Genomic DNA, 22,396 nt, shown 5'->3' with positions numbered 1-22,396 from the left:
TACAATATGCTGGAGCTATTTTCAATGAAACGTTGAATTTTTTGAACAGATTTGAGGCAATGCATGTCGAAAGAGTTTGATAAAACAACTGGAACAGCAGAGAGCAGAGAAATGGCAATGGCAAGGTGGGTGGGCTGAAACAAGGTGCACTCTGACAGAAACAAATATACCAGTTGTGCACAGGCCTCGTGATCGTGCGTTCACATAATGGAAGTATTTCACTTCATCTCCAAAGTCAAAAAACCACCATGTGCTTTGCCCCTCACATGGAACCCATTGTGGCCGCGCTGCTAAAAATCACACAGTTTATAAAGAAGTGAAACAAACATGTCAGAAAGTCAGTTTGAGTCAGCAGGACGTCTCTGAATTAGGACCAATGTGCAAAAATTAGTCAGCTTTGTTCTTTCTAATCTACAGGCACAAATCAACTCTCAAAACTCTTGAAATGTCTGTATTGTTGACCTTTTTCTCATGTTTAAGGGAATTAATGATCAGAGCAACCCATTCAACAACATTTCATTGAATTTTCAATAAGATACTTCTTTTGGCAAATACACTGTTACAGAAACTCAAAGCAAACACTGTAAACACACAAAAATACAAAAAAGTGCTGCATGGACTGTGCAATAGAAAGGACTCGTATGAATAAACTCAATTACATGCCCCATTTTTTTTAACCAAACGCATTGTGTTTCCAGCTATTTGTACCCGAGACATGACCAAAGTGAACAAAGACTCACCTAATGTCAAGGCAAGCTGCTTACTCTATATCCTCTTATATCCAGCAGTCCTGCTATAGACTGGCAATACTAAAGAGTCACAAATCATGAAAGCCATGAAGGAGCCCTTGTGTGCTTCCTTACACACCAGGAAATTTGATTTAAAAGTATAGTTTTGGTCACAGACTGCTTCAATAAGAACCATGGTTGATAATAGGCTACATAATTGGACAAGAACCATTATTTTGCAGTTACTTCCTATTTGGATCTTCATCAGTGACTGTGGCTCTTTTTAGTCCTCACCATGAACTTTGGGAAGAGCTACAAGTGGTGCCTGCAAACAAGCTTTTCCAGCACAAGGCAAACCTTAGTTTCCCCGGAGCATCAGTGCTGGAATGTAAATATGATACCATGCTTACATTGCACACAGCACACTTTATATACATATATAACCTCGTTTCTTGGATTTTTGCACTAATAGTAGTTTTAGTAATTTTTGTAATTTGTGACCTTGCACTGTTAGTAACTTTTGTAAATTTGTGATTTACGCCCTCTGTTCTCCTTGTGTTTTTCTTTCCTTATGTACTTATAATTTATATCATAGGCTGCTGAGAGGATTCACAAAGTAAGAATCTCATTGCATGGTGTAACAAACTGTTCACTGTACACATGACAATAAACTCTTGAATGTGCTGCTTCTGCTATGGTCCAGCCTTCGATTTGGGTGCAACTTCAATGACACCTTGCAGGGACTAAAGAATGATTCCGCTTTCTTTTCTCTTAAAGCTTCTTTAAAGGCTTCCACAGGCTGCCTCTGAAAACACTGCTCTTGGCCCACACTTATACACACGTTTGCACTTACGCATGTAGTCACAATCACACTCTTTCACTTGGACACTTACAGACCCATTGCAGGCACACTCTCACATGTACACATTTACAAAGGCACACTATTGGAGAAATTCTTGCACTCACACACTCCCTTCCACACTTGTAAAAACTACAAACACATGCATACACACCTGTCTGGACAGGTTTCATTCTTTGAGATGTTGCTTTCAAATGTTAATTGCATCCATACAAAATGTGTTATGTTGCCCACGGTAACTGAAAATCATCTGCTACTTGCTCAGTTTGAATTCAAATCTCAAACAGTATAACTTTTAGGACTGCAATGAAAAAAAGAAAGAAAAAAATCACTTGAAACATCCAGCTGTTTATATTCTTGGCTAAACCATAGTATGGTGGATGGTTCACATGTGAAGAGCCACTGCAGGGACAATAGACAAACAGGTTCGGACTGTGGATTTAAGCCACTATTATGACAGCTCAGTCTCGGCTTAAGTAGTCAGGGCTGGGCCAAGATCACAGGTCCATACCAGATGAGTAAGCACTGCTGACTTTCTGTTTTCGGTTGCAGTATTTATTAGATGTTTTTGTCTGAATTCTGAGCGGTTATGAATTTTTCAAAGGAAGAATGAGAAGTGCCATCAGCTGCAGTCCAGGCCGTTGAGAAGATTCAAACGACTCATTGATCGGGCATAATTTTATGTGGTGTGCGGTGGTGCGGGATATGAGGCATGAGATGGCTGGGGAGGCATCCACATTGAAAACAGTTGAGGGGAGGAATGTGCTCTACTTTACAATGGAGCTGAGGAGAATGTTGACCAGAGAATGCTTGAGAAACATGGAGCCAACCTGAAAGGCTACATAGCCCTGCTGGAGAAAGAGGATGTGCTTGAGGTGTGGAATCACTGCACATAAAAAACATGAAAAAAAAATCAGTATTTCATTTTCCATAAGATTAACATTCTTTTTCTTCTTACCTTTGGAGGTTTGCAGCGCATAAGTGTAGCAAAAACAAGAAAAAGCACTATTTTAACCTGTGTACCTGAAAGCAGATCAAAGTTGTCTGACTGACAAGTCACTAACATCCTATAACAGTGTTTGCTCTCCTTTCTGAACGTTGTTTGTTCCATACTCAGAAGGAACCTCAAAGCTGCTAACATCTAACCTGCTCTCGAGACACTCAAAACACAGTGTCCTTAAAGCAGTGAAGGAAATGTTTGTTGACCTTTTCGTGAAGTTCCTTTGAGCAGCAAGGACTGAGCTCGGTTCAGTGTGCCCTCTCTGCCACCCCTTCTCAAGACTGTTGCACAATTATGCAAAGCGGGAGACATGACAATAAATCCAGGAAAGGTTCAAAAGCCAGCAGCTGCAAAAAGTGTGTTTTTATATTCATATATGTGAATCACATCACTTTACATTTACATTTATTTATTTAGCAGACGCTTTATATTCATATATGTGGATCACATCACTTTACATTTATTTATTTAGCAGATGCTTTTCTCCAAAGCGACTTCCAATGAACTCTATGTAGTGTTACTAGCCCACACACCATATTCACCAAGGTGACTTACACTGCTAGATACACTACTTACACTGGGTCACTCATCCGTATATCAGTGGAACACACTATCTCTGTCACACACTATGTGGCACATTGTTTCAACAGGAACACTGTCAGGATGACTCTGTGAAATTCAGTTGCTCCTACAGTCATTTCAGTCTGTTATTTCACATCCTGAAGGACACAGAAGGAGAAAAAATGGACTCAAAGAGCTGAGGATCTGCAGAACAACAAGTTGTATGGGTAGATGAAAAAGGAAATATGTACAGGTGGTCCCTGACTTACGATGTTCGACTTACGATTTTGTCAACTTTACGATGGTGAGCTGGCGATACATTTAGTAGAAACCGTACTTCGAATGTTGAATTTTGATTTTTTCCTGGGCAAGTGATATGCTGTGCGATACTTTCTCATGATGCTGGGTAACGGCAGCAATCTGTATCTCCCAGTCTCTCACACACAGGTGTGTATTAGGTGCATTAAATGCATTTTCGACTTATGATGGGTTGCGCGGAACGTAACCCCATCGTAAGTCGGGGATCACTTGTATAGTGGGCAGTGTAGTGGGAAAAAAAGGAAAAATCATGAACACAAGTTGAGAAAGAAAGAAAGAAAGAAAGCAATGATGAGTGGCACAAAAAAATCAAGTATTCAAAAGGTGTTTAAACTTAAAGATCCCTCTTATTTTGCTCAGCATCAGCTGACCTTTTGAAGCTGCTATTCATTAAGCAGACATTTTGTCAACACAACACTGCTACAAATCAGCTCAGATTAGTATTAACAGCAACTTAGCATCCCCAATTTATGTTGTCTTAATAGTGCTGCTAGGTTCATGTCCTGTATAGCATTTTGGTGTATATATTCTTGAAACATTCACATCGGCTCATTTAGCTGACATTTTTCATCAGAGCAACTTATAAAGTTAAGGCAACAATTACTGTAAGCTTACAGTTATTTACCCATTTATACAACTGGGTAATGTTAGTGGAGCAGTTTTTAGGATAAGTAGCTTGCTGAAGGGTACTATAGCCAGAGGAGGGGATTAAACCTATAACCTTTGGGTCCAAGGTCCAGCAGTTCTAACCATTGTGCTATTAGCTGTCCCCACAACACAACACACCACACAACTCCTAATGCAGTGGAAGCACTCAGCTCCCTACTGGTCACACAAGTACTTATTGTATGAAGTGAATTGCAGTGATTGGCAGTATTGTTTATTAAAAACAAACACAACTTTTTCATAATTTTTATTGCAGTGTTACTGACAGCATAATGACGGTCTTGGTGGTAGAGTACCAACAAAACGGATTTATTTATAAAGCCTTTGTAAGTCTAGTTAAGGAGATAACAAATGGGAGCAACACACAGTGTAAGAGAAGAGCTGAGCCTTTGGATGGATTAATCTGAGCTATTAAACAAGTGTACATTACACCGGAGGAACAGTTTTAATGGGCCTCTATCATGACAGGCAGAATGCAGGAAAGACATGGCATTGCAGGAGTGCTTTGCATGGTTCTCCTGCACAACGATGTGTGTCCTCTACAGTATCCGCAGATCCGCTTCTTCTGCACTCATTATGCCATCCGAGTCCTTGAGGAAGCTCTTGTTCTCTCCAGACTGCATTACTCCAATTCCCTTGAGACCGATTTCACTGCACAAGTCCTCTCCTGCTCATTCCGAATAGAGTGGAATGCTTCTCCAGAGTATAACATTTCTCATTATACACACACACACACACCAGTCCCTCATTCCATTCTCTCCACTGAGTCCCCATTACAGCCAGAACAATTGAGAGCTGCACTCTAGCCTGTAGCTACCGTAATGGTTCCTCTCTACCTCCAGAGTCTCATCCCTCATCTCTAATGTCCTCAAGCACAACCTGCACTCTGCCTCCATGCTCTTCATAAACACACATGGAAGGAGCCCTCATTCTCTCCTGCTTCCAAGCTATAGAATGAGTCTCCATTCACTCTTCATGAAGTCTGAGGAGTTTCGGCTTTTGTCGTCTCAACTCTTCACTCATTATCTCGGAACTGTCTAAGCCACTTGCGAGACTTCCATCATATCTCACTTTGAGCAGTTCGATCTTACCTCTGGATGCCTCTAAGGAAGATGGCCCTTGTCAGCCATACGTGCAAAGCGAAGTGGCCACGTCAAGTACGCTTCTGTGCCATTCTGCTCATTCACAACTTGGCATTCCACGAAGGAGCTGTAGCGCTTACACAAAACCATGGTTTGCTGCAGCCTCAAGTGCTTGAGGGAGCTTCCAGGAGACACAAGAGCAGTGTGAGCTCTTCCAAGAGGGCCCTGCTCATCTCTCTGGAGTTTGCGTTCACGAGAGCGAGTCACGACTCCCAAAGCCCTCAATCCTCAAGCTGCATCCCTACACATTGCTGAAAGTAAGGAAGGCCCCTACATGAAGCCAGCGAGCAATCGAGCGAACAAACGCGAGCTTTGCCAACGCATTACTTCTCGTCTACTAGTGGAAGCGCTGCAGTTTAACGGCACATTTGAAAAGGGAAAGGCACAGCGAGTCCAGCGAGCGGTGGGAAGGCAGAAGCGCACGAGAGCAGGACGGCAAGGTGCTGGATGCTGCGTTGGTACCTGAGTGCACAGAATGTGCAGGAAGAGACGCTCACGTCACACTTCCATTGAGGCCAAACGACTGCGTTCAGGGCTCAAAAGTGTCCTACATGACTTTTGAAGGGCCAATGCGTAGGCCTACTCGTGTTCCATCTTCCATCGCTGCCAGTGCTCATGTCATGAAACTTGCGTGTTCCCTTATGGAGCCCTTCTGCTTAAATCATGGACGGTGGCAGTGATGGGACAGAAGTGTACCATCAAAATACCACGAGTACCTGTGTAACATAGTACATCTGTCTGAAGAAGTATGTTATATATCCTGAAGACTGAGGAAATAATTATTCTTTTTTTCCTCTTCGCCTACTGAAAAATTCGTGAAACATAACATAAGCATGTAGAATACTCACAGAGTCTCGGTGCTCTCGGGAAGTGCAGGAATAAGGTCTACATCGAAGCACGAAACGGCCCATGTGTTCCACTCGGAGCAGTCGCACTGAAAGGGACACAGTGCCAAGTGTCCCCAGGTACTTTGCGCTAAAGCCATAAGGAGCATCAGCGGCGGCAGGGCAACGCGCCGCATCCTCGTTGTATTTTCCCTCTCAAGTTGAGTCGCTTCAACGAAATAAATGAGCTTCATCCGTCCCAGGTGTCGGTGAGGAATTTCTCCACCACTCCAGCAGGCACAAGTGTGATAAACAACAAGGATCTCTTTTTTTCGTAAGTGCTGCAAACTGTGCAAGCAAACCGATTTATTCCGCCGTGCCCGAGCTGCGCGTCTCAGAGCGCGTGCAGGCGCGAGCACCTCACCACTGTCCTGTACGTTTACGCTTTATACCCTACAGTACTTCATACTGCATGTACTACAGCGGGCTGTCGGAGGGTTACCGGAACAGCGAGGCGGAGACATAGCGCCTCCTTGTGTCACGTTCCGGAATAACGGCGGCTGTTCGTGGAGGAGAAGAGCGGAACACGGAGCGTGTCACTAAGCGTGTAGTTTCCACGCGTTCGTTGCATCGGGAAGACGGAGGATGGCCGTGTGAGGTGAAGAACAAGAATGAGAGAAGCGACGAAGCACATTCACGCTCTTCTCTTTAGGCTTTGTGCGCTCAGTTCGCATTAAACCTCCTTTTATTTTTTTTATTCTTTCTTGTGTGTGTGTGTGAGAGAGAGAGAGAGAGAGCGGTGGCAGTAACCAGCACTTGGACCCGCCCCGCCACTCTCCACATCTGCTGGGTACCTTTCTGCACTGTGGGAAGAAACAGGAGCACCAGGAGGCGGCTCACATGGACGGCTCCATATACTGAGCTGGATTTGAACCTACAGCTAAACAGCTCGGGCGCTGCGAGGCCACTGTGCCACCTCTTAATGTACCTTGTACTTTATATATTCATTTATTAACACTACATATCCTGTATCCTAACCTACTCTGTTGTTCTACAGTACATACATGCCAGTCAATAAGTTCTAAGCCTGACTGCCGCGTGACGTCGCTGTTCTGTCGCTGATGGCTCGCAGCGGCACCACATTGCGGTCACTTTTTTTCAATTTTAATGTACAGTACTACTGTGACTATAACGCGCACTTACGTTCGCAGTACTTTCGTTTATTCTTACGTAAATAATAATAATACGTTATTTTCATTTTCCATAAAAAAAATTGAAGATGGTTTGTTTATTTAGATCACACTCGTTTTCACTTTAGAAATGTAGCAGACACTTGATTTTCTGACATATTTTTAACAATCTAGACAATATCCCTTTCGGTAATAAACTGCGTGCAGGCCATGACAACATTTGCTCAGAAGCTGCACTGTTTAAAACATTTGATGCCTTCTTAACAACAGTTACTTTAACTTGTACATTATTTGAAAGGGCGGGTAGCGTGGCGCGCTGTTGCTCTGACAAATCGGTGAATAAATCTCAGTCATTTTGCGCAAACAAAAAAAAACTTGTCTTCGTTGGGTGTATGGATATTGTAGTTCAAAATTCTATCAGTCGATTTTTTACAGTTAAACAGCATGTGATCGTTCACAACTACATCTCCCAGAATCCTCTACGGTAATATGGCTTCTTAACGTCTTCCTGAGGTAGGGCGGCCAGTTTAAGTTGCCACAACAGGGAAAAGGAAGTCCCATCATAGTTACAGTAATAACGGATTACTCTGTTTTTGTCCCTACAAGGTGAGAGACAGAAACAAGGGCTTTTTATTTCTGGAAAATATTTGAGACTGTATTGAGCGGTAGTATAGACAGATTGTGCGACATTAAGCTATTAAAAATGAACGTCACTGAGTTGTGGAAGTTAGTGACAACAGTTTTAAAATGATTGATAACACGAGTAGTAGCGTGCTGTCGACTGGTTTCTGTATATTAAGAATAGAAATAGTACAGTGTGATTCACCGCTAGCTAGGGAATAATATGAAATAGTTAACGAAATGACCAGTCACCTGCTCGGCCGGGAGAATTATACATTAGGTTAGCTACTTGTTCAATCACTGTGCTTATGAACTTGTCTTGAAGTGAAAGTGTGTCACGGTGTGTCTGTCGCCAGTCAGTGGACGCGGCATTTGTGGCCCCGATGCGAGGAGCGCGGAGAGCATGGCGGAGTCCTCGAGCGAAGCGGACACTTTCCCGGACACTTCGCGTTCGCGGCGCTGCTCGAGCGCGCGACCACCTCCTCCTCGTGTCAGGCAGCAGCGGCGACTGCCGCGAGCCTCTGAGCACCTGGACCTGGACGGAGACCTGGGCGGGAACATCGGCGAAAGAATGGAAACGCTGACGAGCACCTTACAGGTCGCCTGCCCTGCGAGCAAACCCAGTTGGTGCACAGAGTGGGGCGACAGAACTGGGACACAATTCATGAAAAAATCATGGGGGGTCCTGCATGGTTCCATTGTTATTTATAACCTCAGCTCGGTCATTTTTAGGGCAAGTACCTTGCTCAGGGGTACTACAGCCAGATGGGATTCGAACCTGCAACCTTTGGGTCCAATGGCAGCAGTGGCTGCCCACCTTTTAATGTAGTAACTTTAATGTAGCTCACCTTGATCAATGGTTCTACAGGAGCACATGGATTTGAACCTGCCTGGCTCCTTTGAGTGCAGAGCAGTAGCTGTCATGGTGATGCTACCAGCTGTGCTCCAGTTAGCTGTTGGAACTGTGACTCATTTGGGAGACTGATCCCCTGAGAAAAGTAGAAAAGAAAGAAAGTGCGTGCGCTTCGGCATAGGACACCCCGTAGCGCTGTGTGCAGTGCATTAGACGAGACGCAATGTGATGGTATGTGAGCAGTGTGCCCTGGAATAGGGAATGTGAAAGCACAGCCAGCTAGGGAAGAGTGTGCACCGCACTTTCTCCTTGGTAATGATCCCTTTTGGAAATGCTCTCTAAAGCTCTTCTGCCAACATCGCTCACATTCCACTTGGCGTGTTTTCAAGTGCACTCGTTTGCACTCGGATGGGGCGCAGAGAATGTAATGGAAAGTCGCTCCCTTTGTCTGCTGCTCGTTCTGCTCGATCCCAAAACGATCGGCTCTCTCTGTTGGCATGTAGGTGTCTGGAAGGGAGTAACGGTGACAGTGGCAGTGGGGTTTGAGCCTGTGTCCTCTGAGTGCGGTGTGGCACCTTTAACGCTATGCTTTCTGCTGCATCTTATTTTTTTTATAATCCCCCCCACTACTTCATAATTCATTACACCTCACAAATAATATGTAACCTCTGGTGTCTTATTGGAAAATCTGGTTCCCTGAGACTGCTGTGTTGGCAAGGGAGCTGGACCCTGATACCTGTTGAAACAACAGGGTTATTTCTATTTACCTCATTGAACAATATCATAATATTTGTAATATGCTCAAATGAAATACTTTCCTAGCTGTCCTCATGCAGCTAAGAGTTAAGAAAGGGGGTGAAATGGGTTCATTGAGGACACCAAGTTGAACATCATCATGCACTCAGCTCCCTGGTACATAGCTGTAGCTGCATTAGGGAAGGGCGGTGCGGTAAGTGCAGTTGGACACATGGTGCCCGCTCTTGTCATTTTCATACACTTGCATTCAAACGTTTACAGTCAACTAGAAATGTTCATGTTTTCTGAAGAACTGATACTTTTTTTAATCAAGGTACCATTACAGTGATTTAACAATATAGAAGTGACAGAGGGAGTGTATTCCACTGATGTCTGGATGAGTGATCCATTGTAAGTAGTGTATCTAGCAGTGTAAATCACCTTGGTGAATAAGGTGTGTGGGCTGATAACACTACACAGAGTTCATTGGAAGTCGCTTTGGAGAAAAGCATCTGCTAAATAAATGTAAATGTAAAACATCAGTACTAATTTTCTAAGGAAAGACAATTTACCTGCTTTCTTGACCAGAATGGCGGCTTTCAGCTGTGCTAATGTGATTGCAAAGGTCTTTCTACCATGAGGAGCACTACGATTAGTTTACCATGAAGGCACTAGAGCAAAGGCTGTTGAAAATGGGGCTTCTCAGTCACATGTGAATAATACATTATAAATCACTCATTTCAAACAGTTGTAGCCATTTGCAACATTAGTACTGATGTTTTATATTGTTAAATCACTGTAATGGTACCTTGATTAAATAAGTATCAGTTTTTTCAAAAACATGAACATTTTTGGGTGATTTCAAACATTTGAACTGCAGTGTGTCTCTTCTCCTTTGTTTCACATCTCATTTTATATGAACATATGTAGGAACCCCTGTATTGCAAGTATATACTGTATAGTGGGTTGATGACAAGTTTCTTTTTTTTTCTTCCCCTCCTTGAAGGATACAAGCCGGAATCTCCACAGTGTGGACAGGATGTTGGCTCAGTACAGAGAACACACAGAGGGCCAGGCCGAAGACATGGCAGCAGTAAGTATAGCTCTCAGCTACTTGTCATGCTGGCCTCTCCCAGGATCCTCTCTGTGAAAGGAGCGCTGTGCCATGTTCTGTCCTATCTCATGTGAACCTGTTGCTCATCTTTCAGCTGAGGGATGACCTGGAGAAATCTATTGAGCAGCTACAAAGTCAGCGCCTTAGGAGGGGCTCAGCAGCACACAGCCCTTTCACGTCCACACCTCACACAAACGAACTGGGAGGTAATAAGCTGGAGATGGTGCTTCACCCGCTTGACTCACACCCTCAGAATCTGTCAAGCTTCAAGTTGTAAATTACTTTGGCAAAAAGTGTTTGCTAAATTACTTAATTTGGGAGGCAACAGTGGAGTTGCTTTAGATAGGGACAAAGTACCACAATGGATCTTCCTATCCCATTTAACTGACCATTCGTGGACAATGTGGGGTCAGACGGTCTGAACCTATGGTGAGCTGGGGTGGCACGTACTTTTGGCTGGGTGTTTTCAGTCACCTGGCGGGAGTGTTTACAACATGGACTAAATAAGGAAACCCAATAAAGAACTGTGGCTCAGAGCTAGACTATGGTGTTGATGCTCACCTGTGACTCTGTGATCCCTTCTTTTAGCCCATATCATACAAAATTTCAGAATACCTAATACAAGCACAACAAGAAGCAATAAAAGCATCAGCTTTTTAAAAAAAAAATTAAAAGGTCTTATAAGTCCTCTATTATTTACCTTAAAGTACAGACAATTGTGCATGAGCTCAGAGCCAGAGGTATTACGTGGAGGTGCAGGATGACAAGGTGGCAGCACTCCAGTGGCACAAAAGGGGTAGATGTAATGAAAATGCCATCACCTACAGCTTGCCTTCTGTTTCCTTTTTCCATCTTCTCCATTCCTTGGAAACCTTAAGGCCTGACCTACTATTCATGATCACTGTCTGTGAGTGTATCAGGTGACGCTTTGGCATTATGAACTCAACTGGGACTGGAAGTCTGATTGTAACTGTTCATAAATCCAGCCACTGCTTCACCATCAATAAAAGTTTAGTGATAAAGACCTGTGAGATGATGCTGTAATGAATTAAGCATTCACTGTAAGACTTTATTTATGCCATTTTCATCCTGTGCTTGTGCTGTGCGACGTTGCTGTGTTCCACAGTCTATCCTTGAAACATGAGGCAGGAGGCAGGGAACATTAGAGGGGACGTCACTTCCGCACCATATTTGTTGTGATCTGTCTTGATCTGGGCATGCAAGGCAGTCTTTGAGTCTTATACATAGGAAAATCGAAATGTAAATGTTTGACAGCGCTTATGAGAATAATATGCTGTCTAGAGTATTGACCTTTAACACAGCTGTGTAAGGAAGCTTTAGTTATATGTCTGCTTTTTACACGTTTTCACACTGTGTTGAGCAGTTTTGCAATGGTTTGCAACTCCTATTCTTTGGATATACGTGGAGATACTTTTTATTTATCATATTTTGCCTTTGTCATAACTGTTCTCAGAAGGTTGTGTCTGATGCAGTTATTGTCAAGAACTCTGTACCGGTTGAGTGTTTTGCTTGCATTCACACAGATGGCCTTCGCTACCTTCCCACCTCCCCTCTCCATGACTACAATGGCTCAGAGACGAAAATTCAAAGACGGTCTCAGTCTGCCTCCGTGAGATTCAGAGACCCTGGCGAGAAGGGGGTGTGTGTGTGAGGAACAGCCATGGCGCTACCATTTTGTTGCCTGTGCTGCACTGCTGCAGTGTAGACAATTGTGTGAGCTCAACCAGATGACCGTAAGGCACATCAGCTTGTAAGGCATAGGGGCCAAGTTGTGTATAACTTGGTTTCATTTTATACTTTAGTAAAGTGTAGATATCTACCTGTGTCATGAGTAAAGTGTGAAGTTGAGGGAGGGATCTAAGTCACTTTTAGTGAATAATGATAACATCAATCATTTCTCCAAATGATAAAACAGTAACACAGAGCTCTTTGATTTGAGAGGTTTTGACCAAATGTAATGCATGCTTAGCATTTAATGTCAATATTGAGGTCTCAAGTTACAAAATGAGTGTGTTTTTACATCACAACTGTTTGCTTACTTATGTTGCATGATGAAATCTTTCTTGGATCCAGCTTAGAACTTTCTTTTTTAAATATGGTTCCACATTGCTGCGTGCTGAACTGAGATTTCTCTTTCAGCTTCACAACCTGCACCAGTCTCTGCGGGACCTCCGTAGTGATCAGCTGCGATTAGGGAACGAAGTGGACAGGGAAATCTCCAGACGGAACAGGTGAACTAACTTAGAATGCCACGCACCTTTCCAAATTGCAGCTGAAGTTCTGCTGTTCTTATCCGTCTAGTCAGTACAGTTATTTTGGCAGCTCAAGTGCATCATTTTAAAAAAAAAAAAATGTATACATACATACACATATACTGTGTGTGTGTATATATATATATATATATATATATATATACACACACACACACATATACATTCACACTCACACACCCTGAATATAATTGGGGCTGGAACTCATAACTCTAATGGTCCACAAGTCCAGCTACTACGTCAGCCTCAATAGAATATTATTCAATTACACAGAACACCCTTGATTTATTTGTGGGTTAGGTTGTGTAAAAAGACGATAAAGGTATACTAAATTTCCTGAACAATTCTCTTATTTTATTTTCATTAACAGCTCGTTTAATCCAAGGTTTCAGTGTTCTGGAGTTTATCCTGGGAAACAGATTGTATGAATGTAGACAGGACTATAGTTCATTGCAGGACTTGAAGCAACGTCAAAGTAAAGTCTACTTTAAAATGAAAATACAAAATACTGTTGAAAATACAAATACATTATACCAACAACCTCCTTTTTAGTGTGCTACATTGTGCTTTATACAGTATGTACACTTTACACTGTGGGGTTCGTGCTGCACATCAGGTGGCACAGGACAATGGAAAAAGTGAGTAGAGAAAGGAGAGTAAGTTATATGATGAAGGGTAGTATTGGGCAAAGTGTTTTACCGAAATACCTACTACTTGTCTCATTTGTAACTGAGGACACAACAAAACTGGTCACGAGTATGGGACCGAATTGTCACATGTTCATCAGCATATCATCGCTTTCAGTTTATGCCATTATCTGAGCAGTGGAAAAAAGCATAACAACAGGTAGGTACCTCAAGAGTCGAGAGACTTTACTGTCATTTCAATTATATACAGCTGGTACAGTACACAGTGAAATGAACAGGCGTTCCTCCAGGACCATAGTGCTACTGCCATTTATTTACTAGGTTGTGTAAAGGTATCGTATGTAGCTATTTTTTTAAAAAAAGGGGGGGGAAAAAAAAGTGCTGTAAGACTTTTAAAATGTACTAACTTCGAGCTAAATTATTAAAACTAATTTAATGTGTGACGCATGGCGTCATGGGCCCTTGCGGCAGAAACTGGCTCTTGGCACGTGGAATGTAACCTCACTGAGGGGCAAGGAGCCGGAACTGGTGCAGGAGGTTGAGAAATACCAAATAGATATAGTTGGGCTCACCTCCACTCACAGTGTTGGCTCTGGAACCAAAGTCCTCGATAAGGGGCGGTCTTGCTCCTTTTCAGGAGTTGCACAGGGTGAGAGACGCCGGGCGTGTGTGGGGATACTCACAAGCTCCCGGCTGGCTGCCGTATAGTTGAAGTTTGTCCCTGTGGATGAAAGGGTTGCCTCAATGCGACTTAAGGTCGCAGAGAGGAAAACTTTGACTGTTGTATGTGTGCGTAGACACCAAACAACAGTTCAGAGTATTCAACCTTCTTGGAGAGAGTGGGTGGGGTTCTGGACAGGGCCCTACCTATAGACTATATAGATTGCTTTGAGTGTTGTGGAAATGTCTTTTTTCAGTAGTAGCATCAAAACATTACTCTACTCAACTAAAAGTGCAACAAAAAAACATTTCAGCTTAGTGTAGTCATTTTTGCAATGAAAAAGGGGACAGTGTTCAGACGTATTAAATAATTGTAATGTGTGCAATACACAGACGTGTTTTGCCTGGGTTGCTTCATCAGTGTATGTGCATACTACACCAAGAGATGCATACTGTGTATAGTTTATAACACATTTGACAGGTGATGTCATTCTTGGACACACAGTTAACTGAAAGGAGATCAGTAAATAGTTAATATGCACATATTAATTTAGTGGGGAGCGCAGTGGCGCAGCGAGTTTGGCTGGGTCCCGCTCTCTGGCAAGTCTGGGGTTTGAGTCCCGCTTGGGGTGCCTTGCGATGGACTGGCGTCCCATCCTGGGTGTGGCCCCTCCCCCTCCAGCCTTGCGCCCTGTGTTGCCGGGTTAGGCTCCAGTTTGCTGCGACCCCGCTCATTTCAGACAACGTGTGTATGTGATGTGTGTGATATTAATTTAGTGAAAGGAATTTAAAAAAAAGATTCAGCATGTCCTTCTGACACCAATAGAGGATATGTATGGTGTTTACAAGGTGGATGCACCAGCCTCCCCTGTAACAAAAGCTTGTCTTTGTCAGTACCCCTTGTTGACAGCTTGACTTCAATTCCCGTGAAGCAGAGAGCAGTCACCTCATAACCCACAGTATTAAAATGTCTGGCAATGGGGGATTTGTTATCCTTATGTCTACTGGAATGTTCACGTTCACTTCTTCTTTTTAAATACCTTCTCATTTTTCTCACATATTAGAAGTTACAGGGGCAGCACAGGAGGTTACCTATGTGTGGAAAAACAGGTGATCCTTCCCTTTGCTGTCATTACTTTATCGCAATGTGGGCATTTATACGAGTGGCCTGTTGTCCTGGAATTACAACAAATACAGTTATGGCAAACAGTTGTCATCTGGGATTAAAAATGTAATGGCAGCATGCACTTTGTGGGTGTTTACCGGGTGCTCTCTTACATTGGGGGGGTCTCACATATGAACTGGGGCTGTGTTTTAAAACTGCCATTGATGAGTAGCATCACAGCTTAAAATGTGTCACAGTTAATTCAACTATAATCTAATGTAAAGGAATGTCTGTATTATTAGCCTTTTACCTATTGTATTCTTGTAGTAAATCTCATTTACTACATGTCATTTCACTTCGTGTTCTTCTGCTGCTGTTTACTGTTTGCTCAAGTAAACAGGCTTTCTCCTAAAAGCCCAGGTTTTTTGTGAGAAGCACTGCTTTGTGTTAAGAATGAAGACCTTGAAAGTAATGAGAGTGACTCTCAAAAACACTTTCTTTGTTATCCCTAGATATTTCATCTCTGTATTTCTTTTAAAGGGCTGAGCTGGAAACAAGAAGGACTTTGGAAAATTTTTCCGAGCACATGCGAGCCTCACAGAGGGAGTCGGTGAGTCTGAAATGTACCCCGTTGATTTGCGCTCACATACATGTGAGTGTTTCTCTCAAAATGGTTACCCATGGGGGGGGCGCAGTGGGTTGGACCGGGTCCTGCTCTCCAGTGGGTCTGGGGTTCGAGTCCCGCTTGGGGTGCCTTGCGACGGACTGGCGTCCCGTCCTCCTGGGTGTGTCCCCTCCCCCTCCGGCCTTACGCCCTGTGTTGCCGGGTAGGCTCCGGTTCCCCACGACCCTGTATGGGACAAGCGGTTTGGAAAATGTGTGTGTGGTTACCCATGTTCATGTAGAGCAGCTCAGGGTGTTGAACCTCACTGGGCGCTGCTGTGGTATCAAGGCGAGACCTTTTACAGTGAGCACTGCATCTGTCTCTTAGATTCTTTGCGATTAAAGCGAAATCCTTCCTTGCAAGTTTCTCACCGGTGACATATCAGCATAATTGTGGCACACTACTGGCAGTTGTGGCGGCACGGTGGCACAGCAAGTAGTGCTGCTGTCTCAAAGCATCTGGGTGGTGTCAGAGGATGTGGGTTTGTTCCCTGCTCGGTGTGTGTGGACTTCACATGTTCTCCCTGTGTCTGTGTGGGTTTCCTCTGGGTGCTCCCCTTTCCTCCCACAGTCCAAAGACATGCTGTTCAGGTTCACCCATAGTGTGTGAGTGACAGAGTGTGTTCCGCTGATGTATGGATGATAACACCGATAACACTACATAGAGTCCTTTGGAAATCATTTTGGAAAAAAGCATCTGCTGAATAAATAAATGTAAATTGTAATTGTAATTGGTTCTTGTATTTCTAATTCTATATTTAAACTTTCCACAAGGTCTTGACCTTTTCATTTATTCAACGGTTGCTTTTCTCCAGAGTGACTTAGAATGAATCTGATGACGTATTTAACTGCCACCTTTTCTTCCAAGATGACCTACACTGCTAGATACACTGCAGTACACTACCTGCAGTGAACCATTAATGTGCACAGGAGATGAATGTGACACACTTCGACACATTCACACTCACTACCGACAATGTAGAGTGACCGATGCACCTGAAATGCATTTCTTTGGAGTATAGGAGGAAACCCGCACGAAGATGGAGAGAATATGCAAACCCTACACAGACCAAGCAGGGTCAAACCCACGTCCTCTCACGCCATACAGCCACTGCGAAACAGCTGTGCTATTTGCGCCGCACTTCACAAAGAGCTCCTCGCTGCTCACGCCTTTCACAGCAAGCACAGAAGGGCAGAGGCGTGAGTTCCCAGGAACAAAATAAAGTTCTTCCCTCTGCTTAGTGTTGAGTGCTTGATTGTGCTCATGCTATTTTGTGTATCATGTTGTCATATCAGTCTGTAAATGATTTTAAGCTGAAAAGGAATCATCTCAGGTGTCTTCACAAGTGGAGAGGCGCCTTCAGGAGGTGGAGAAGCAGATGCGCTCATACCGACAAGCACTGGAGAGATGCCCCGATCCAAGGGCCAATGTGTCAGCCGAGCTGCAGGAGGTGAAGCTTCGATGCGTCCGACCCATACAACCCTTGACTGCTCTGCTCTGGCACATCACATTAATCTGTGCGCCTTTCAACTTGATCCTTTTGTTGCGATGAAAGACCGTTTAACACATTTCAAACGATTTGTGTGTTTGCCTTGTTTAAAAAAAAAAAAGGTTTATTTTGATGTTTTTTATTGCTGTTGCTTTGTGTACCCTACATACTGTATTGCCTGTAAGTAGTGCACAAGGGGGCAGTATGCTCACATTGAATTGCACTCAGAGTTGTTCGCCAACCATACATGGGACACATTTGCATTTGTCAAGTTTGAACTGCGCTAATGAGGAGACAAGGTGCTCCTGGCACCACTGTGTTTTGCTGCCGAACACGACAGAGAAGTTGTTTTGCATTTCATTGCTTACTTTCAGCCGCTCAGTGAAGTACTGTTTTTAGGCCCATGCTTTTTTGTTCCTCAGTCCTGCTGTTTTACACAAGACAATGTGAAGGCACGCAAGGCAAGGAAGGACTTTAGCAACCTCTTGTTTCACTCAGTAGAAGGAGCTAAAGTGGTTTGAAGTCTTTCAATTGATCCCGTACAGCTGAAGTCCAACATCCTGCCTTGACTCAAGGACAGCTCATTGAGCGAGGAATGGAATGCACGTGTGTAATGGGAGGACAGTTTCCAATATGTGCTAAGTGTTCATCTGCCGTCATGGGCTCATCAGAATGACAGCATGTTTTCTCAGGTTGCATTGAGTTTTTTTTTTTCTTTTTTTTTCCTGTAACAAGCAAAATGTGAAATGCTGGTGAAATGTTAAAAAGCAGTTATAGTAATTTGATAAATGTTAGCTTTCGTTTTGTTAAGACTGCCTGTGCCAGCTGAACAGTACATGTTCAATGTAAAGTTAACTGTACAGCTCGACATAGTACATCTCTGGATGAGGATGGTGTAGGCTTCTAGTGTCACTTTTGAAAAGAGTACAGTATTTAAACTATGAGAGTAACAGATCAACTGGAGGGTAGTGTGCAGAGTAGCTTTAATGTGTGCACCTGAGAACGCTCGAGTTGTGTGCAGGAGACCAATACAAGGTTATTGGGGGGGTGCTGCCATTGTGTTCCTACTTGGCTTGGTAACACAGTTGACTGTGGGCTTCATGACAGGTCCTGAGAACGAGGGAACCCCGTGTGAGTGAAGCAGAGGAGGCCATGAAGAACAGACTGCTGCAATCTGAGCGTGACAAAAACAAGGTACGTGTGTCTATGTGCGTGTGTGTGTGTGTGTGTGTGTGTGTGTGTGTGTGTTTGTGTGTGGTACTTAAGTATGCAATAAAAGGAGTGGCACTGGAATAAATGAGCAAAGACTGTGGAAGTTATATATAGCCATTCACTTACTCACTCACACACATATTCACACATTATGGACAGTTTACAGTCACCATTTCACCTGAAGCATGTGCTTTTTTTTTTTTTTTTTTTTTTTGAATCCAGATCATGTGGAGGGAATCCACACAAACATAAATAGAACACACAACCTCTTCAGAAAACGTATAATTGAGTGACTAAAAGAAAATGACAAGACTCTCACTTGACTCATTTTCTTTGTGTGCTTGTGCTGAGCCTATCCTCAAATCGCTGGGTACAAGGCTACGTAGGGTACATATTTACATTACATCTATTTATTTAGCAGACACTTTCCTCGAAACAATGAACTACATGAACTCTAGTGTTATCAGCCCACACCTTATTCGCCAAGGTGACTTACACTGCTTGATACACAACTTACAATGGTTCACTCATCTATACATCAGCGGAACACACTCTCTCTGTCACTCACACAATATACACCCAGACAGGGTGCCATTGCAGGCTACACCCCCACCAGACACACACTCTCACTGACTCACAACACTATAATTTTGTTTAAAACAAGGAATTAACACTTACAAAAAAAGCCTTATTTCCAGTATTAAAGGCTTGCAACCCTAACTTAAAGGTCTAGTGAGTCAGGCAATTTAAAATAGAAATTTCTTGAACCTTTATGGCTGCATGAATACAAAGCTGAAACTGAAAATATCTAATGGTTAAACACGTCCAAAGAGCTCCGTTACAACGAAAGGAGTTCTGCAGTGACAAAGGCTTAAGCGATGGTGAGTCGCACCTAAATATGTTTTTTCAAACATTTCATGCCCGTGATATGCAGCAGTTTAATTTGTGGGGCTACACTGACAGATGTCTTCTCACAATTGATGGTGTTATTCCTTAATTTTGTCAGCTGTTCCATTGCCTAGGGAGCAGCAAATAGTTGGTGGGTGCCACGCCCATGCACTTTTACCCTCTCCAGGCTTTAAGATATAGGGCAGTGGTGAGGTCAAATGCAGATGTGGTATAAATGAGGCACTGAGCAGCCTATAGAGGCGAGCTACTGTTGTCTCACTCCATGGCAAAGGCAATTGCTGCGTTTGCTGAGAGAAGGGGGTTTTATTGTGTCAAATGTTGGAGATGTACTGAAGTGCAGGCAGTGACTGGCCATGTGTCACCTGCTCAAATCCTCCAAATCCAGCCACATTTTCCGGTATGACACCAAGTTAAGTAGATTGCTTTTTGAATGAATGCTTCATACCTATATTCATACATTCCTACACCTTTTGTGGATGCTTGGTTGTGGTCGATTCCCTTCCAGCAACCTCCAGCATTATATACAACAGTACGCCAACAGACATTTCTTTGTCACTTAAATGTGTAAGGGTCCAGTTTCCTTAGCTAGTAGCCTCGTCTTGGCACATTGACGTTTGGAAAGTGATTGCCTGCTACATTGTAGTTGACGCCATCTATGTGGAAGCTGCTACTGTATCTCCATATGCTTGGCCTTCTCTCTCACCAGAGCCATATGCAAAAACTTGTGCAGTTAGGCCCACACATTTTCCAACTGCTGCCATTTTCTCAAAGCCGGTTAGGTAGTGATGCGCAAATGATCTGTGAAGTTGCACTACGTCTTTGCGTGCAGCGGGTCATTTACTCTAATGAACACTAATTATTAGCTGAGAGAAGACAAAGTTAGCCATTTTGCCAGAATACATTAGCGACTTACATTTGTGTTGTCAGCTTCAGAAGGTGGTAATACCACTGAACAGGAAAACAGAGCAGTAATTGAATAGGTGATTGGACATTTTTCATTTTGAATAAGTGCATGTGGAAAAAGAGGCCCGGGATGAGAATGTTGACATACATTTGCTTGATGAGAGACGTAGGCGATGAGGTATGAAGTGAAGCCTTTAATGCACTCTGACTGAATCACTGTAATCACTGCAGTGGACTGGTGTCCTGTCCAGGGTGTATCCTCTCCCCCTCCAGCCTTGCACCCTGTATGTATTGCTGGGTTAGGCTCCTGTTTGCCACGACTGCGCTTGGGACAAGGAGTTTCAGACTGTGTGTGTGTGTGTGTGTGTGTGTGTGTGTGTGTGTGTGTGTGTGTGTGTGCGCTCTACTTTTCCACATTCTTTTCCCCAGTTCAGAGTGTCTATCCCAATGAGAGACGTAGGTGATGAGGTATGAAGCGAAGCCCTTGATGCACTCTGACTGAATCACTGTAATCACTGACTAATTGAGTACTTGAGTGCTGTGTTTGGAGTTTGTCTTTGAGTTTTGCCCCCATCCTTACTGTGAAGGATTGAAGTGCCCCTCTTTCACTGGAACCCTTTTGTTGCTGTGTCCTCCCCTACTAAGGCCACTGCACCAGACTGGACATAAGTGTTTCCCTACTCTGCTTGACTTCCGTGTCCTTCTCTTTGTTATCCTTCAGGAGAATCCAACTTTGTTGCACCGCAAGGTTACCTTGTGACATAAGTCTTGTTTTTTTTTTTTTTTAATATTAACAGTACATTGCAGTGGATTTTCTTTACTTTTATGTTTGATTGTTTCAGCTTATTACCTGTGTGACATTAGACTAAAAAATGACTGATTGTAATCAGTGGAAAATTCTTCATACAGAGCTCCATATTGTTGTTGTTGTTATTCACAGAAAACAGTAATGAAAACAAATGAACTGGAGGATATGTATTGCCAACCGATTAAAGTTGCCTCATCTCTGTCTCTCGCTCTCTCATGCTCTGTCCTTTCCTTTCTGCCTCTGTGCTGGACAGATGGAGTTGGAGCTGGAGAAAGCAAGAAGACAGCTTGACCAGTCTGAAGGTGGCAGGGATGCTCTGCTTCAACAGGTAAGACCACCCACCCACTGCACTCTTTATGTGGCCCCTGTCTGGACCAGGACCCGGATGTACGAGTGTGTAGTCAAGTTCTTGGATCTATCTGAGTGAACAGCATTATTTTATCCTACTGATGTACTATGTAATGTTCTGTGTTATATACCATAGTCGTAGAAAAACCAACAGGTAGCCAAAATGCAAAAACTGAAAGTGAAGAAATGTGCAGAAATTCTCAATGAACACATTACATGCTGAGTGCAGAGTTATTTTGTACGTTGTTCTGCAGGAACTCGGCTGTGACAATTGGTGGCTTGGTTTGGAATTTGAAATTGAACACAAACTGATCGCAGGTATCACTGGCCGCCAGAGGAGATAGTAACAAAAGGAGCAGGGTACAAAGGGGGAGCCTACATCTGAGCTAGCGGCTTGAGGCTTTGCTGTGACCGGGGGAAAAAAAAAAGATTACCTGTGACGGACAATCTCTAATGTTGGAGTGCCTCCAGATAGGCATTGAGCAGCGCTGGCAAGGTTTCTGTGCTGCTCAGCCTGTTAAATTGGCCCTGACAGAATCCAACTGGGGACCAGGCTGCTGTCGCCAAGGAAACAGGGGCACACTGCAGTTGCATTCACCGCATTCTGTTTGCACCTGCCTGATAGGAGGGACACCGATATATAGCCCCTTTTATTTCAGCCTGTGAATTCCTTCTTGAGGACAGTCCTTTCGTGGCTTGTCGGGACTGCAACAGCTACTTCTAGAAGAGCAGTTTCAGACTTGTTCCAC

At 43.5% G+C, this 22,396-nt stretch overlaps 2 protein-coding genes across 3 annotated transcripts in view; one reads left to right on the top strand and one right to left on the bottom strand.

Annotated features, from left to right (window-relative positions):
- The window catches only part of tshr (thyroid stimulating hormone receptor), a 40,588-nt gene extending 34,293 nt beyond the window's left edge, over positions 1-6,295 (bottom strand). The window contains exon 1 of the mRNA XM_018732307.1: positions 6,123-6,295. Coding sequence (XP_018587823.1) covers positions 6,123-6,295 — 173 coding nt within the window. The remainder of the gene's footprint in view (positions 1-6,122) is intronic.
- Positions 6,296-7,815: 1,520 nt separating this feature from the next.
- The window catches only part of cep128 (centrosomal protein 128), a 75,463-nt gene continuing 60,882 nt past the window's right edge, over positions 7,816-22,396 (top strand). For both annotated transcript variants that reach the window (XM_018732284.1, XM_018732285.1), the window contains exons 1-10: positions 7,816-7,894; positions 8,266-8,507; positions 10,504-10,590; positions 10,706-10,817; positions 12,156-12,271; positions 12,772-12,863; positions 15,855-15,924; positions 17,312-17,428; positions 18,575-18,661; positions 21,553-21,627. In XM_018732284.1, the coding sequence (XP_018587800.1) occupies positions 8,313-8,507; positions 10,504-10,590; positions 10,706-10,817; positions 12,156-12,271; positions 12,772-12,863; positions 15,855-15,924; positions 17,312-17,428; positions 18,575-18,661; positions 21,553-21,627 (951 nt within the window). In that variant the 5' untranslated portion in view covers positions 7,816-7,894; positions 8,266-8,312. The remainder of the gene's footprint in view (positions 7,895-8,265; positions 8,508-10,503; positions 10,591-10,705; positions 10,818-12,155; positions 12,272-12,771; positions 12,864-15,854; positions 15,925-17,311; positions 17,429-18,574; positions 18,662-21,552; positions 21,628-22,396) is intronic.

This window comes from Scleropages formosus, chromosome 1 (assembly GCF_900964775.1).
Source record: "Scleropages formosus chromosome 1, fSclFor1.1, whole genome shotgun sequence".
Classification (NCBI taxonomy): domain Eukaryota; kingdom Metazoa; phylum Chordata; class Actinopteri; order Osteoglossiformes; family Osteoglossidae; genus Scleropages; species Scleropages formosus.
Note: the sequence above shows the minus strand (reverse complement) of the source record. Positions and strands in the feature narration are given on the sequence as shown.